Genomic DNA, 17,831 nt, shown 5'->3' on the forward strand with positions numbered 1-17,831 from the left:
TGGTTGCGGTCCTGCCCAGGTGCAGACTGTCCAGTTTGTACTGGTCCCACCTTCCCCAGTGTACCAGGAACTTGAATCCCTCCCTTCTGTACCACTCTTCAAGCCACGTATTCATCTGAGCTATCCTGCGATTCCTACTTTGACTAGCACGTGGCACTGGTAGCAATCCTGAGATTACTACCTTTGAGTTCCTACTTTTTAATTTAACCCCTAGCTTCCCAAATTCAGCTTGTAGATCCTCCTCCTGTTTTTTACCTATATCGTTGGTACCTATATGTACCACGACAACTGGCTGTTCACCCTCTCCCTCCAAAATGTCATGCAGCTGCTCCGAGACATCCTTGACCCTTGCACCAGGGGGGCAACATACCATCCTGGAGTCTTGATTGGGGCCGCAGAAATACCTATCTATTCCCCTTACAATAGAATCCCCTATCACTATAGCTCTCCCACTCTTTTTCTTGACTTCCTGTGCAGCAGAGCCACCCATGGTGCCATGAACTTGGCTGCTGCTACCCTCCCCTGATGAGTCATCCTCCCCCAACAGTACCCAAAATGGTGTGTCTGTTTTGGAGGGGGATGACCGCAGGGGACCCCTGCACTACCTTCCACTGCTCTTCCTGTTGGTCACACATTCCCTATCTGTCTGTGTAACCTTTACCTGCGGTATGACCAACTCACTACACATGCTATTCACGGCATCCTCAGCATCGCGAATGCTCCAGAGTGAATCCACCCGTAGCTCCAGTGCCGCAATGCAGTCTATCAGGAGCTGCAGCGGGATACACTTCCCGCACATGTAGTCGTCAGCGAAACTGGAAGCGTCCCTGAGTTCCCACATAGCACAGGAGGAGCATGACACGTGTCCGAGCTCTCCTTCCATGACTTAACCCTTAGATTAACTTAATTTGGCAACAACAATGATAAAGGTTAACTACTGATAAAGGAAAAGAAAAAGAAAAACTACTCACCAATCATTTACCCCCTTGGCTGTGATGTCACCCTTCGATTTCTTTCTACTTCATTAATATTTTGGTATGACGATTATCTGGGAGTATCGTAAATCTGATAAAACTTACATTTAAAATGCTGAAAAAGCATTACTTTCTTGTAACATGTAAATCATAATTTTATTAGGGGGAGCATTCATCTCAAGTAATAGCCAATAATAATTAACATTTTATGTTTCTTTAGAGCTAGTTCCAACTGTGATAGGAACCTTGGAGGCTCAGGCACGCTATGTCTTTCGGTGCCAGACCTGTGGACAATCTGTACTCAAGAAGGAGTAAGGCAACCTTTTGATCTAATTTTCACATGGGTGGCAGTGGAAAGGTATCTGTAACAGAAATAGTATATGTGTCTAGTTACTATGTTATTCAGTATTGAAAGTTGTGTTAGGTGTCAGCTCGTCTCTGAATCAGAAGGTTGTGGGTTCAAGTCCCATGGCAGAGACTTGAGCACGTAATTTAGTCTGACACTTTAGTGCAGTTCTGAGTCTGTCGGATGTGCCATCTTTCAGATGAGATGTTAAACCGAGACCCAGTCTGCCCTTTCAGGTGGGTGTAAAAGATCGCATAGCTCTTTCCAAAGAAGAGCAGGGGAATTCTCCTGGTGCCCTGGTCAATATTTATTCCTCAATCAACAGCACTAAAACAGATTATCTAATCATTTATCTCATTGATGTTTGTGGGACCTTGCTGTGTGCAAATTGGCAGCTGTGTTTCCCTGCATTACGAAAGTGACTACGCTTTAAATTTATTTAATTGACTGTACAGTGCTTTGGGACGTCCCTAGGTCGTGAAAAGCGTTATTTAAATGCAAGTGTTTATTTCTGTGGCTAAGAGAATTATTAAAGAGCAGTATGCCTCAGGCGAGATTTGTTCATAGTAGAATTGTTAATGATATTATAAATTAAAGTGTTTTGTCTTTACTGGTTTCAATAAAAGCAAAATTGCATTCCTGCTATTTCATCGGGACGACTAAGCATTTATTTTCCCACTTGGGAGTGTAGACATTTCTACATGTGTACAGTCTGTCCCTATCTGCTGTGTAGCACATCCTTATGAAGATGGCGAGAATAGTCTCACGTCACCATTGTTACCTTTGTTATATCAGACTGAGGTATATAGGCCTAGTGGCATTGTCCTTTGTTGTACCGGTGCAGCGTTGAGATCTGGGACCGAAGCCGTTCCGGATTTCGGGCTTTTCCGACTTTTGATTGCCTTTCTGATGTCACGAGCCAAGGTTCGGGTATTTCCGGATTTTGTGACGTTAGAAGTGGGGGTGGGGTGTGGGTCCCCGTCGAGGAGCTGTTGGGGCTGGTCAGCCCCGTTGATGAGGTCGTCTGGCGGAGCAGGTGTTTCCGCGGGGCCCAGCCGTGGAGGAGCTGTTCGGGCAGGACCCAGCCATGGAGGAGATGTTCCCGCGGGGTCCAGCAGCGGAGAAGCTGTTCTGGCGGGACCCAACCTTGGAGGTGGTGTTCGGGCGAGGTCCCGTGGGGGTGGCGTTCGAGCGGGGCCCCGTGGAGGTGGTGTTCGAGCGGGGCCCCGTGGAGGTGGTGTTCGAGCGGGGCCCCGTGGAGGTGGTGTTCGAGCGGGGCCCCGTGGAGGTGGCGTTCGAGGGGGGCACCGCCGAGGACGTGTTCGAGCGGGGCCCCGTGGAGGTGGTGTTCGAGCGGGGCCCCGTGGAGGTGGCGTTCGAGGGGGGCCCCGTGGAGGTGGCGTTCGAGCGGGGCCCCGTGAGGGTGGCGTTCGAGGGGGGCCCCGTGGAGGTGGCGTTCGAGGGGGGCCCCGTGGAGGTGGTGTTCGAGCGGGGCCCCGTGGAGGTGGTGTTCGAGCGGGGCCCCGTGGAGGTGGCGTTCGAGCGGGGCCCCGTGGAGGTGGTGTTCGAGCGGGGCCCCGTGGAGGTGGTGTTCGGGTGGGGCACCGCCGAGGACGTGTTCGAGCGGGGCCCCGTGGAGGTGGTGTTCGGGCGAGGTCCCGTGGAGGTGGTGTTCGAGCGGGGCCCCGTGGAGGTGGCGTTCGGGCGAGGTCCTGTGGAGGTGGCGTTCGGGCGAGGTCCCGTGGAGGTGGCGTTCGAGCGGGGCCCCGTGGAGGTGGCGTTCGGGCGAGGTCCCGTGGAGGTGGCGTTCGGGCGAGGTCCCGTGGAGGTGGCGTTCGGGCGAGGTCCCGTGGAGGTGGCGTTCGGGCGAGGTCCCGTGGAGGTGGTGTTCGGGCGAGGTCCCGTGGAGGTGGCGTTCGAGCGGGGCCCCGTGGAGGTGGCGTTCGAGCGGGGCCCCGTGGAGGTGGCGTTCGGGCGAGGTCCCGTGGAGGTGGCGTTCGGGCGAGGTCCCGTGGAGGTGGCGTTCGAGCGGGGCCCCGTGGAGGTGGCGTTCGGGCGAGGTCCCGTGGAGGTGGCGTTCGGGCGAGGTCCCGTGGAGGTGGCGTTCGGGCGAGGTCCCGTGAAGGTGGCGTTCGAGCGGGGCCCCGTGGAGGTGGCGTTCGGGCGAGGTCCCGTGGAGGTGGCGTTCGGGCGAGGTCCCGTGGAGGTGGCGTTCGGGCGAGGTCCCGTGGAGGTGGCGTTCGAGCGGGGCCCCGTGGAGGTGGCGTTCGAGCGGGGCCCCGTGGAGGTGGCGTTCGAGCGGGGCCCCGTGGAGGTGGCGTTCGAGCGGGGCCCCGTGGAGGTGGCGTTCGAGCGGGGCCCCGTGGAGGTGGCGTTCGAGCGGGGCCCCGTGGAGGTGGCGTTCGAGCGGGGCACCGCCGAGGACGCGTTCGAGCGGGGCCCCGTGGAGGTGGCGTTCGAGCGGGGCCCCGTGGAGGTGGCGTTCGAGCGGGGCCCCGTGGAGGTGGCGTTCGAGCGGGGCCCCGTGGAGGACGTGTTCGGACGGGGCCCTGCCGAGGACGTGTTCGGGCCGGCCGGCGAGGATGCCCGAGGTCGTGCAGTGTCGGTGGGTCCGTATTCTGGAACATTTTATGGATTCCGGGCAACCCTGCCATCGATTGTCCTGGAGTCCGGATTCTGGAACATTCTAGATTTCGGAATTCCAGATTTACGATGCTGCACTTATATCAGACTGAAGTGTATGGCCCTGACCGTTCTAAAACCTGATTTAAAATTAAAAACACATAATCTACTTTGAATAATATAAAAACATGCATTTCGCGTCTATCATTTCTCCATCACATTTCAAGCATCACATTCAAATTTCTGTCACACACAAAACAAAAAAACATAAAGCATTCATTTGACACAGGAGCCAAGATCTCTGTAACCTCTGAATAACTTTGTTTGTTGCTCTTTTAGGAAAAAAAGGAAGTGCAAGTTGCAACATTAAATATCGAGCAATAATATTCTTACCTTGTCCGTTGTTTACTTGACAGATGTTGATCGTCGTAGCATTAAATGGCAGCACTTCACTGTAGCAGCAGAGTAATAACCTTTTTCCTGATATAAAATTGTCTTTACTAACCAGCTTATCAGATTTATCATGAGCAAAGACATGGGTGATCTCTTATAATGGTACAAATCCTCAACTATTTATGTTAAGTGATGTTAATTTTAGTGAAATGTATTTTTACCTTGTATTGTAAGCTTATTGTGATAAGTCTTAGATTGACCACATTTCAATTGAGAATGTTTGTCATGATTTAATTTATTTTTTGCTGTTCAAGTGCTACGGTAAGCATGACCACTTCTATGATTCTAATGATGTAATAATTTGCACGTAGGATGTTTCAGAGAGTTCTACCATTGCCGAATGGAAATTGGAATGATTTGGTGGAACACTGGTGCTGCCATCCTGATCCGTTTGCCAAGAAGTTACAGCCAAAGTTGGATGACTGTTTGTTAGGTGATACGTTCCTATTGGTCAATGTAGCGAGCATTGATGAAACTGCTGTACGTGAAGAGAAGGCGGATCAATCGGAGGTCCGGCAGAATGCCGATGATACTGGAACCCACTTGGTGCAGGTAGGGGCTTTGTTTTCTACAGATGTACTTCAAAGGGGTACACGTAGCCTTCAACTTGACTGTGTTGACAATATTAGATACAAGGACACAAATATATTATATTAAAATGAAAACCAGATTGAAGACTGTATTTACATAAGAACATAAGAAATAGGAACAGGAGTAGGCCATACGGCCCCTCGAGCCTGCTCCGCCATTCAATAAGATCATGGCTGATCTGATCATGGACTCAGCTCCACTTTCCCACCCGCTCCTCATAACCCCATAGCCCCTTATCGTTTAAGAAACTGTCTATTTCTGTCTTAAATTTATTCAATGTCCCAGCTTCCACAGCTCTCTGAGACAGCAAATTCCACAGATTTACAATCCTCTGAGAGAAGAAATTTCTTCTCATCTCTGTTTTAAATGGGCGGTCTCTTATTCTAAGATCATGTCCTCTAGTTCTAGTCTCCCCCATCAGTGGAAACATCCTCTCTGCATCCACCTTGTCAAGCCCCCTCATGATCTTATACGTTTCGATAAGATCACCTCTCATTCTTCTGAATTCCAATGAGTAGAGGCCCAACCTACTCAACCTTTCCTCATAAGTCAACCCCCTCATCTCCAGAATCAACCTAGTGAACCTTCTCTGAACTGCCTCCAAAGCAAGTATATCCTTTCGTAAATATAGAAACCAAAACTGCACGCAGTATTCCAGGTGTGGCCTCACCAATACCTTATATAGCTGTAGCAAGACTTCCTTGCTTTTATACTCCATCCCCTTTGCAATAAAGGCCAAGATACCATTAGCCTTCCTGATCACTTGCTGTACCTGCATACTAACCTTTTGTGTTTCATGCAGCACTTTGCAATCTCTCCATTTAAATAATAACTTGCTCTTTGATTTTTTTTCTGCCAACGTGCATGACCTCACACTTTCCAACATTATACTCCCATCTGCTAAATTTTTGCCCAATCACTTAGCCTGTCTATGTCCTTTTGCAGATTTTGTGTGTCCACCTCACACATTGCTTTTCCTCCCATCTTTGTATCGTCAGCAAACTTGGCTACGTTACACTCAGTCCCTTCTTCCAAGTCGTTAATATAGATTGTAAATAGTTGGGGTCCCAGCACTGATCCCAACGGCACCCCAATTAGTTACTGATTGCCAACCAGAGAATGAACCATTTATCCCGACTCTCTGTTTTCTGTAAGTTAGCCAATTCTCTATCCGTGCTAATATATTACCCCCAATAAATGAACTTTTATCTTGTGCAGTAACCTTTTATGTGGCACCTTGTCAAATGCCTTCTGGAAGTCCAAATACACCCTTTATCCACCCTGTTCGTTGCAGCCTCAAAGAACTCCAGCAAATTTGTCAAACATGACTTCCCCTTCATAAATCTGTGCTGACTCTGCCTGACCGAATGTTTTTTTCCAAATGTCCTGCTGCTGCTTCTTTAATAATGGACTCCAACATTTTCCCAGCCACAGATGTTAGGCTAACTGGTCTGTAATTTCCTGGTTTTTGTCGGCCTCCTTTTTTAAATAGGGGCGTTAAATTTGCAAACCGCTGGGAGTGCCCCAGAATCCAGGGAATTTTGGTAAATTACAATCATTTCTGCATTAAAAGAAAAAAGAAAGTCTTGCATTTATATAGCACCCTTTACAATCACAGGATGTTCCAAAGTACTTTTTAAGAGTCGTCACTATTGTAATGTAGGAAAGCAGTACTCAAATATTTCTTCAGTTTTTTTTTAGAATATTTGGGGGACAAAGGAACATCTTTTTTCCTCTCCATTTCTTCTGTTTTATAATCCTCTTATTTAGCAACACACAGAAAATGGGTGCAACACATTACACTTCCACGGAGGTTGGTAGGTCAGAACTAGCTCCCAGATTCTCCTTATGATCCTACGTTTCAGGTGTGCTAATAATAGATGGCTAGGGCGGGAAAACACTTCTTTCAAGAAAGTAGGGTATTCAGAAGGAGAGCCCAGTTTGAGTTGGTGTCACATACCAGTTAGTGACCGGCTTAACTAAGAATAGCTTTGTCAGAGATTTGGGAGACAATCACCCCCTTACCTTCTTGGCTGGGGAAGGGTGTGTCACCTGAGAATATCTCAAAGACATGAGGGGACAATAACATGGAGTAAACAAAAAAAAATGAACAGCAAATCAGATTTGCAGACCTTGGCGGAAATGAGATGCTTGTTTTGAACGGTGAAAAATATTTTGGTTATCAATGGGTTTGATCTGTGCACAATATGTTCTACTCCTGGGTCAACTTTTCTGCTCGATGCGAAAAGGAGATTCAAACTTTTCTTTATGGAGGTATACATTTTAGGGGCAATTGGATTGTGCTAAGGTTTTTATGTCTCTTCCCAATTGATTTTTTTTAACTAAAAATATTTTGATATTAATAAGGAGCGTTACTTTGCAATGTTTTTGGCAGAGACATTATTTCTTGATATGACATACGAATGTTGGGTGAGAAACCTACTTGACTGTTGATGGGTTTCTATTCAAGCACTATGTTCAGTCATTTAGGGCTCTCTTTGCTGATTTTTGGCGCCCAGGAGGATGTACGGCCAATTTTCTTTTGTGCCCGATCGCGCCGAAAAAAACCCAATTTTCAACAAAATAAACTTTAATTTTGGCCTTGCCGTACCTGAAGTTAAATCTGGGGGCGGAACTTCAAGTGTGCGCTGAAAAGTCAGTGAGCATGCGGCGGAAATTTTTCTTTTCCACCTGACGGGTGTGTCCGCGCATTCACAGTGAACTTCCTGATCTGGATCAAGAGCTTGTGAGAACACATTGGGATCGGAGCTGGATCTGGACATTTAAATTTTAGTTGCAAAAGATGGATCGAAGGGAAGGGGGAGAATGAGAAGGGGAAGGACAAGGAAAAGGGGAAGGACAAGGAAAAGGGGAAGGGAGAAGCGATTTCTTGCAGACGAAATTGAGCCCCTGGTAGACACCATTGAGAGGCGATGGGATGTGCTGAGAGAACAAAGGAAGAATGGGTCAAAAGAAACCGAAACCCTCTCTACCAGCAAAACTTTGGGAACAAGTTGCAGAACAGCACGCAGATCATAAAAGAAGTGTGTGTATTGATGTGCTTTTAATTATTCAATACATAATTTCAGGAATTACTTTCATAAGATTGTGTTTATATTGTTTCAAAATGTGCCATTTTCCTCAACATTCAGAGTTCCATCCCTGCTTTGTACCCTCCTGTGCAATGTGCAACCAAGCTGCGTTGGTGTCCTGGGGGAGACCATTGCCTTGATTGCCATTTGTAGTAAAGCATTCAATGTTTCAACAATCCTCTGACTTAAAAAATTCTTCCATCTTTTCCTTTCATTCTTTGAGTAAAAATCCTGAGTTGTTGCCCCATTGTACCCATTTGCCAACCAGTGGAAGCAAATTTTCATCATTTTCCCACTTGAAACCTTTCATAATGCTATAAACCTCTGGAATTCCCTCCGTAAACATCTCCGCCTATCCACCTCTCTCCATCTTTAAGGCGCTCCTTAAAACCTACCTCTTTGACCAAGCTTTTGCTCATCTGCCATAATTTCTTATGTGGCTTGGTGTCAAATTTATTTGTTTTGTCTTAAAACACTCCTGTGAAGCTCCTTGGGAAGTTTTACTACGTTAAAGGAGCTATATAAATACAAGCTATTGTTGTTGTAAACCTCTTAGATTTTTCCAATCTATTCAGTTTCAGTGGGGAATTCTTTTTTTAATAACTAGAATTCTTTATTCCTAGTATTCTAATGAATCTTAGCTGTACTCTTTCCATGGTTCTGACATCCTTCTTATAAAGGGATGTTCAGAATTTTATGCAATACACCAACTGTAGTCCAGCCAACTTGTACAAATTAAACATAACTGCATTGCTTTTGTATTCATTGTACCATTTGCATATTTAATGATCTTTCCTAGTATGTAACTAGTAGAGTGGATAAGGGAGAACCAGTGGATGTGGTGTATTTGGACTTTCAAAAGGCTTTTGACAAGGTCCCACACAAGAGATTAGTGTGCAAAATTAAGGCACATAGTATTGGGGGTGATGTATTGACGTGGATAGAGAACTGGTTGGCAGACAGGAAGCAAAGATTGGGAATAAACGGGTCCTTTTCAGAATGGCAGGCAGTGACTAGTGGGCTGCTGCCGGGTTCAGTGCTGAGACCCCAGCTCTTTACAATATACATTAATGATTTAGATGAAGGAATTGAATGTAGTATCTCCAAGTTTGCAGATGACACTAAGTTGGGTGGCAGTGCGAGCTGCGAGGAGGATGCTAAGAGGCTGCAGGGTGACTTGGTCAGGTTAGGTGAATGGGCAAATGCATGGCAGATGCAGTATAATGTGGATAAATGTGAGGTTATCCACTTTGGTGGCAAAAACGGGAAGGCAGATTATTATCTGAATGGTGACAGATTAGTAAAAGGGGAGGTGCAATGAGACCTGGGTGTCATGGTACGTCAGTCATTGAAGGTAGGCATGCAGGTACAGCAGGAGTAAAGAAAGCAAATGGCATGCTGGCCTTCATAGCGAGGGGATTTGAGTATGGGAGCAGGGAGGTCTTATTGCAGTTGTACAGGGCCTTGATGAGACCACACCTTGAGTATTGTGAGCAGTTTTGGTCTCCTAATCTGAGGAAGGACATTCTTGCTATTGAGGGAGTGCAGCGAAGGTTCACCAGACTGATTCCTGGGATGGCAGGACTGACATATGAAGAAAGACTGGATCGACTCGGCTTATATTCACTGGAATTTAGAAGAATGAGAGGGGAATCTCATAGAAACATACAAAATTCTGATGGGATTGGACAGGTTAGACGCAGGAAGAATGTTCCCGATTTTGGGGAAGTCCAGAACCAGGGGTCACAGTCTAAGGATAAGGTGTAAGCCATTTAGGACCAAGATGAGGAGAAACTTCTTCACTCAGAGAATTGTGAACCTGTGGAATTCTCTACCACAGAAAGTTGTTGAGGCCAGTTCGTTAGATATATTCAAAAGGGAGTTAGATGTGGTCCTTACGGCTAAAGGGATCAAGGGGTATTGAAGAGAAAGCAGGAATGGGGTACTGAAGTTGCATGATCAGCCATGATCATATTGAATGGTGGTGCAGGCTCGAAGGGCCGATGGCCTACTCCTGCACCTATTTTCTATGTTTCTATGGGGTCAAGTTTTGGGCCGCGCCTAGAACAGCGCAGCTCCGACCTGGACACCCGTTATTCACGCCTAAAAGTGCGACAGAAAAATACCTCTTAATTTTCCGGCTCCTTGCTGGTCCCTGGGAGCTCGGCGCGGTGCGCACACAGCAGCAGGGGGCAGAGCCACAGAATCTCGCCGATTCTGATAGTGGAGGGGGGTGGGGCTAAGTTAAATGAGGCAACGTCGTGCCGGCAGCCCTGCGCGTGTGCGTTGGAGCGCACGAGCAGTTACCCAGAAACATTGGCACTCAGCCATTTTTAAAGGGACTTAAAGAAAAGTGTTGATTTGTCTTGTGGACCCCTGGAAAGGCTTGGCATTGAATTTTGGTGATTTGTTTTGTGTCTGAAGGAGTGCTTTTAGCAGCACTGTTGAATAAATCACCTGGTGTTGACAATGCAGCACCCGTTCTGCAAATTTAAGTTTCAAACTGGCTATCTGACTGCCTCTCCCTGTACCTGGCCGAATGGCCTCAGTCTCCCTCACAGCTCGAAGGCTGCTTGCTGTGTCTTCGGCTGCCGTCTAGCCACTGCCGCCGCCCCTGTCTCTAACATGGAAGGCCTGCCTGAAGCACCGCAGCTCGAAGGTAGGAATATTCAATATTTTGTATTTACTTTGTTTATAATTTTTTATTCAGGATGGCTCTTTATTTGTATAAGTAAGACTGTTGACTGCTTGTGTAATTTAATTGCTTCCCTTCCGGCCCCAACCCCCCACCACCCCCCGTTCCCTACGCCTGATTTGTAAAGTGTAGGCAAGGTTTTTCTGAGTGTACAAAAATCTACACTTACTTCATTCTAAGTTAGTTTGGAGTATGTTTTCACTGCCTAAACTTTCAAAACAGGTGTAAGTGGCCAGACACTTTTGAAAAAAAAATCTGTTCCAAAATGAAACTGTTCTAACTGACTAGAACTGGAGCAAACTAAAGGTGAGAATTGCGATTTCTAAGATACTCCATTGTAAACCAATTGCTCCAAAAAAATAGGAGCAACTCAGGCTGAAACTTGACCCCTATGTTTCTACTTGCACTCTCACCATATAAAGATCTATTTAGTTGCATCCCCTAGATCTCTGTTAAGATTCTTACCATTTAAGGCATATGTTCTTTCTCCCGAAATGTACTAATTTATTTTCTTTTGCTTTGTACTGCTCCTGCCACCAATCTTCCCACTCTGCTAACTAACCTATGTTCTCCTACAGTTTCTTGCATTCTTCCACACGATTTGCCAGACTACTTAATTTGCTATCATCAACAAAATATAATATTGTTCTTGTCTCTGTGTCAAAGTCATGTATATAAATGGAAAATAAATAAATGCCCACCATAGAAACCTGAGCACGCCACATTCCACACCCTGATAATTCAAAACACCTCCATTTATCCCTGGTCTCTGCTTTCAGTTGCCTAGTCATCTCTTTTTATCCATACGGCTATATTGCCTTTAACATTTACCTTAATATTTTGCAAAAAGTTTTTTATATGGCAACTGCTCAGATGCCTTTTGAAAGTCCACACATGCTACATCCACCACATTCCCATTCTCTATAAACTATGATTTTCAATTATTCAAACATTGAATTAACCTTGTCAAGCACAACCTGCTCTTTACAAATCTATGCTGACTGTTCCTGATTACTCCATGTCTTTCTCAGTGTTCACTAATTTTTATCCCATGGTATGTACTCGAGAGGTTTGCCTCCAACCAAGGTAAGAATAACTAGCCTATAATATCTTAGCTTATCTTTCTCCCCTATCTTTTACAGGGTTACCACTCTCCCATTCTTTGGTACGCTTCCCATTTCCAAAAAAATCTGGAAAATAGTGGTTGCCATCTCCCGAATCTTCCCCACAGCTTTCCTCAATATTTTGGAATATGTACAGCATCACAAGATGAAGAACATCAATTGGCCTATTTTAGTGTATCTATCCATCCAGAACCAGAACAAAAGGATTGTTTCCCCTGGCTAGAGAGTCTAGAACTAGGGGGCATAGTCTCAGGATAAGGGGTCAGCCATTTAAGACTGAGATGAGGAGAAATTTCTTCACTCAGAGGGTTGTGAATCTTTGGATTCTCTACCCCAGAAGGCTGAGGATGCTTAGTCGTTGAGTATATTCAAGGCTGAGATAGATAGATTTTTGGATTCTAGGGGAATCAGGGGATATGGGAAAATGGAGTTGAGGTAGAAGATCGGCCATGATCTTCTTGAGTGGTAGAGCAGGCTCGAGGGGGCCATATGGCCTATTCCTGTTCTTCATAGTTCATCCCCACCCATTGTTGCTGTTGTGTATGGAGAAAGAGTCAGACTGAACACTGTGAACTCAAAGTAAAGTGTGACCTTAGTCTTTTATTGCAGATCTCCAGAGTGCCTCTCCAACCTGTGAAGCCTCCTTAAATACCTGTGCTCCCAAGGGATTATGGGATCCCTTGGGACTCCAGGGGATGAGCCCTCTGGTGGCTGTACAGAGTAAATAAAAGTCCACATATATAACAACGGCCCCCCCCGCCCAACGTCACTAGTGTAACTATTTACAATGTGAGTCGATCTGGGGCCCTTCTTGCCCTGGTTGATCGTCTCGGTGTTGTTGAATCATTTGTTGGGCCCTCGCTGGACTGCTATGCAGCTGGCCTTGCTGGGCTGCCTGATGTGTTGGACCCTGCAGGGCTGCTGTGGATGATGGGTTCTGCTTCGTGGTCAACCGTGGTGCCGGTTGCCACTGGTGTGCATGTGGGGGGATCAAAAAAGGTAAGGTCCAAGGTGGGTTGCTCAGGATAGTCTGTGAATCTGAGTTTGATTTGGTCCAAGTGTTTCCGATGAATGAGTCCATTTGAAAGTTTGACCTGAAACACCCTGCTCCCCTCTTTGGCCACGACAGTGCCGGGAAGCCACTTGGGATCTTGTCCATAATTTAATACAAATACAGGATCATTGATTTCAATCTCGCGTGACACATTTGCGTTATCATGGTGTGCACTTTGTTGAAGCCGTCTGCTCTCTACCTGTTCATGTAGATCAGGGTGAACTAACGAGAGCGTCTTAAGTGCTCTTTTCATGAGCAGTTCAGCAGGTGGGGTCTCGTGCTGTAGCTAAGCAGGACTCGAGATAGGCGAGTCTGCAGTGAGCCTTCAGTTACCCTCTTCAAGCCTTGCTTGATAGTTTGCACTGCTCTCTCTGCCTGACCATTGGACGCTGGTTTAAACGGGGCAGATGTGACATGTTTGATCCCGTTACGGGTCATGAATTCTTTGAAATCAGCACTGGTAAAACATGGCCCATTGTCGCTCACCAGGACATCGGGTAAGCCGTGAGTGGCAAAAATGGCTCACAGGCTTTCAGTAGTGGCAGCGGATGTGCGAGCCGACATTATCTCATATTCAATCCATTTGGCGTACGCGTCTACAACCACAAGGAACATTTCCCCCAAGAATGGGCCTGCATAGTCGACGTCTACCCTAGACCACGGTTTGGAGGGCCAAGACCATAAACTTAGCGGCGCCTCCCTGGGTGCATTGCTTAACTGCGAGCATGTATTACATCTGTGAACGCAGGACTCTAAGTCTAAGTCCGCATCAATACCGGGCCACCACACGTAGGATCTGGCTATCTCTTTCATCATTACGATACCTCGGTGGGTACATTGGAGGTCATTGATGAAGGTGTCTCTGCCCTTCTTGGGGACCACTCCTCGATTGGCCCACAGAAGGCAGTCTGCCTGTATAGACATTTCATCTTTGCGCCGCTGGAATGGCTTTATCTCTTCCTGCATTTCCACTGGGACACTGGACCAGCTCCCGTGAAGCACACAGCTTTTAGAGATAATAAGGGGTCCTGGCTTGTCCAGGTTTTGGTCTGCCAGGCAGTGATGGGTGATTGCTCACTCTCAAATGCTTCCATAACCATGGCTACATCTGCGGGCTGCGCCATTTCCACCCCCGTGGTGGGCAATGGCAGCCTACTGTGCCTGGCCTGTGGCAGATAGTGTAGTTGTATGCTGACAACGTGAGCGCCCATCTCTGGATGCGGGCCGATGCGTTGGTATTTATCCCTTTACTCTTGGAAAACAGGGATATAAGTGGCTTATAGTCAGTTTCCAATTCTAATTTGAGCTCAAACAGGTATTGATGCATTTTGTTTACCCCATCGACACATGCTAACGCTTCTTTCTCAATCATGCTGTAGGCTCTCTCAGCCTTAGACAGACTCCTGGATGCATAAGCAACCGGTTGCAGTTTCCCGAAATCATTAGCTTGTTCCCATACATATCCGACGCCATATGATGACGCATCACATGCTAGTACCAAATGCTTACATGGATCATGCAACACAAGCAATTTGTTTGAGCATAACAATTTTCTCGCTTTTACAAAGGCATTTTCTTGGCTTTTTCCCCAAACCCATTCGCCCCCTTTTCGTAGTAAGACATGTAGTGGTTCTAGCAGTGTGCTGAGACCCAGTAAGAAGTTACCAAAGTAGTTCAAGAGTCCCAGAAACGACCGCAGCTCCGTCACGTTCTGTGGCCTCGATGCATTCTCGATTGCCTCCGTCTTCACGTTAGTTGGCCTGATGACGTCTGCCGCAATCCTCCTTCCCAGGAACTCCACTTCAGGCGCCAGGAAAACGCACTTCGAGCGTTTTAACCTGAGCCCCACGCATTGAGTCGACTAAGAACCTCCTCCAGATTCTGCAGGTGCTCGACAGTGTTCCGATCTGTGAACAAGATGTTGTCCTGGAAGACCACAGTGTGGGGGATCGACTTCAGTAAACTTTCCATGTTTCTGTGGAATATCGTCGCCGCTGATCGGATTCCAAATGGGCATCTGTTATAAACAAAAAGACGTTTGTGCGTATTGATGCAGGTGAGGGCCTTCGATGATTCCTCCAGTTCCTGCGTCATGTAGGCTGAAGTCAGATCCAGCTTCGTGAACGTCTTTCCTCCCACCAGCATTGCAAAGAGATCGCTGGCCTTTGGTAGTGGGTATTGGTCCTGCAAGGAGAAACGATTGATAGTTATTTTGTAATCGCCACAGATTCTGACTGTGCCATCTCCCTTGAGGACTGGAACAATAGGACTGGCCCACTCGCTGAACTCGATCGGTGAAATGATGCCCTCTCTTTGCAGCCGGTCTAGCTCGATCTCTACCCTTTCTCTCATCATGTACGGTACTGCTCTCGGCTTGTGATGGATGGGTTGCGCCCCCGGAATTAGGTGTATCTCCACTTTTGTTCCTTGGAATTTCCAGATGCCTGGTTCGAACAGCGAAGAAAATTTGTTTACAACCTGGGCACACGAAGTGTCGTCAGCGGGCGATAGCGCTCAGACGTCGTCCCAGTTCCAGCGTATCTTTCCCAGCCAGCTCCTGCCGAGCAGCGTGGGACCATCGCCCGGTACCACCCAGAGTGATAGCTTGTGCACCGCTCCATCGTAGGAGACCTTTACTATAGCACTGCCGATTACAGGAATCAGTTCTTTAGTGTAAGTTCTTAGTTTTGTGCGAACTGGAGTTAAAAACATAGAAACATAGAAACATAGAAAATAGGTGCAGGAGTAGGCCATTCGGCCCTTCTAGCCTGCACCGCCATTCAATGAGTTCATGGCTGAACATTCAACTTCAGTACCCCATTCCTGCTTTCTCGCCATACCCCTTGATCCCCCTAGCAGTAAGGACCTCATCTAACTCCTTTTTGAATATATTTAGTGAATTGGCCTCAACAACTTTCTGTGGTAGAGAATTCCACAGGTTCACCACTCTCTGGGTGAAGAAGTTCCTCCGCATCTCGGTCCTAAATGGCTTACCCCTTATCCTTAGACTGTGACCCCTGGTTCTGGACTTCCCCAACATTGGGAACATTCTTCCTGCATCTAACCTGTCTAACCCCGTCAGAATTTTATATGTTTCTATGAGGTCCCCTCTCATTCTTCTGAACTCCAGTGAATACAAGCCCAGTTGATCCAGTCTTTCTTGATAGGTCAGTCCCGCCATCCCGGGAATCAGTCTGGTGAACCTTCGCTGCACTCCCTCAATAGCAAGAATGTCCTTCCTCAGGTTAGGAGACCAAAACTGTACACAATACTCCAGGTGTGGCCTCACCAATGCCCTGTACAACTGTAGCAACACCTCCCTGCCCCTGTACTCAAATCCCCTTGCTATGAAGGCCAACATGCCATTTGCTTTCTTAACCGCCTGCTGCACCTGCATGCCAACCTTCAATGACTGATGTACCATGACACCCAGGTCTCTTTGCACCTCCCCTTTTCCTAATCTGTCACCATTCAGATAATAGTCTGTCTCTCTGTTTTTACCACCAAAGTGGATAACCTCACATTTATCCACATTATACTTCATCTGCCATGCATTTGCCCACTCACCTAACCTATCCAAGTCGCTCTGCAGCCTCACAGCATCCTCCTCGCAGCTCACACTGCCACCCAACTTAGTGTCATCCGCAAATTTGGAGATACTACATTTAATCCCCTCATCTAAATCATTAATGTACAGTGTAAACAGCTGGGGCCCCAGCACAGAACCTTGCGGTACCCCACTAGTCACTGCCTGCCATTCTGAAAAGTACCCATTTACTCCTACTCTTTGCTTCCTGTCTGACAACCAGTTCTCAATCCATGTCAGTACACTACCCCCAATCCCATGTGCTCTAACTTTGCACATCAATCTCTTGTGTGGGACCTTGTCGAACGCCTTCTGAAAGTCCAAATATACCACATCAACTGGTTCTCCCTTATCCACTCTACTGGAAACATCCTCAAAAAATTCCAGAAGATTTGTCAAGCATGATTTCCCTTTCACAAATCCATGCTGACTTGGACCTATCATGTCACCTCTTTCCAAATGCACTGCTATGACATCCTTAATAATTGATTCCATCATTTTACCCACTACCGATGTCAGGCTGACCGGTCTATAATTCCCTGTTTTCTCTCTCCCTCCTTTTTTAAAAAGTGGGGTTACATTGGCTACCCTCCACTCCATAGGAACTGATCCAGAGTCAATGGAATGTTGGAAAATGACTGTCAACGCATCCACTATTTCCAAGGCCACCTCCTTAAGTACTCTGGGATGCAGTCCATCAGGCCCTGGGGATTTATCGGCCTTCAATCCCATCAATTTCCCCAACACAATTTCCCGGCTAATAAGGATTTCCCTCAGTTCCTCCTCCTTACTAGACCCCCCGACCCCTTTTATAACCGGAAGGTTGTTCGTGTCCTCCTTCGTGAATACCGAACCAAAGTACTTGTTCAATTGGTCCGCCATTTCTTTGTTCCCCGTTATGACTTCCCCTGATTCTGACTGCAGGGGACCTACATTTGTCTTTACTAACCTTTTTCTCTTTACATATCTATAGAAACTTTTGCAATCCGTCTTAATGTTCCCTGCAAGCTTCTTCTCATACTCCATTTTCCCTGCCCTAATCAAACCCTTTGTCCTCCTCTGCTGAGTTCTAAATTTCTCCCAGTCCCCAGGTTCGCTGCTATTTCTGGCCAATTTGTATGCCACTTCCTTGGCTTTAATACTATCCCTGATTTCCCTTGATAGCCACGGTTGAGCCACCTTCCCTTTTTTATTTCTATGCCAGACAGGAATGTACAATTGTTGTAGTTCATCCATGCGGTCTCTAAATGTCTGCCATTGCCCATCCACAGTCAACCCCTTAAGTATCATTCGC

The 17,831-nt window shown here is 47.0% G+C and overlaps 1 protein-coding gene across 6 annotated transcripts in view; it reads left to right on the forward strand.

The window, feature by feature from the left end:
• Positions 1 to 17,831, forward strand: part of ube3d (ubiquitin protein ligase E3D) — a 225,409-nt gene that overhangs the window by 16,928 nt on the left and 190,650 nt on the right. For all 6 annotated transcript variants that reach the window (XM_070884528.1, XM_070884524.1, XM_070884526.1 and 3 more), the window contains exons 3-4: positions 1,195 to 1,285; positions 4,707 to 4,947. In XM_070884528.1, coding sequence (XP_070740629.1) covers positions 1,195 to 1,285; positions 4,707 to 4,947 — 332 coding nt within the window. The remainder of the gene's footprint in view (positions 1 to 1,194; positions 1,286 to 4,706; positions 4,948 to 17,831) is intronic.

This window comes from Pristiophorus japonicus, chromosome 7 (genome assembly GCF_044704955.1).
Source record: "Pristiophorus japonicus isolate sPriJap1 chromosome 7, sPriJap1.hap1, whole genome shotgun sequence".
Taxonomy (NCBI): Eukaryota; Metazoa; Chordata; class Chondrichthyes; family Pristiophoridae; genus Pristiophorus; species Pristiophorus japonicus.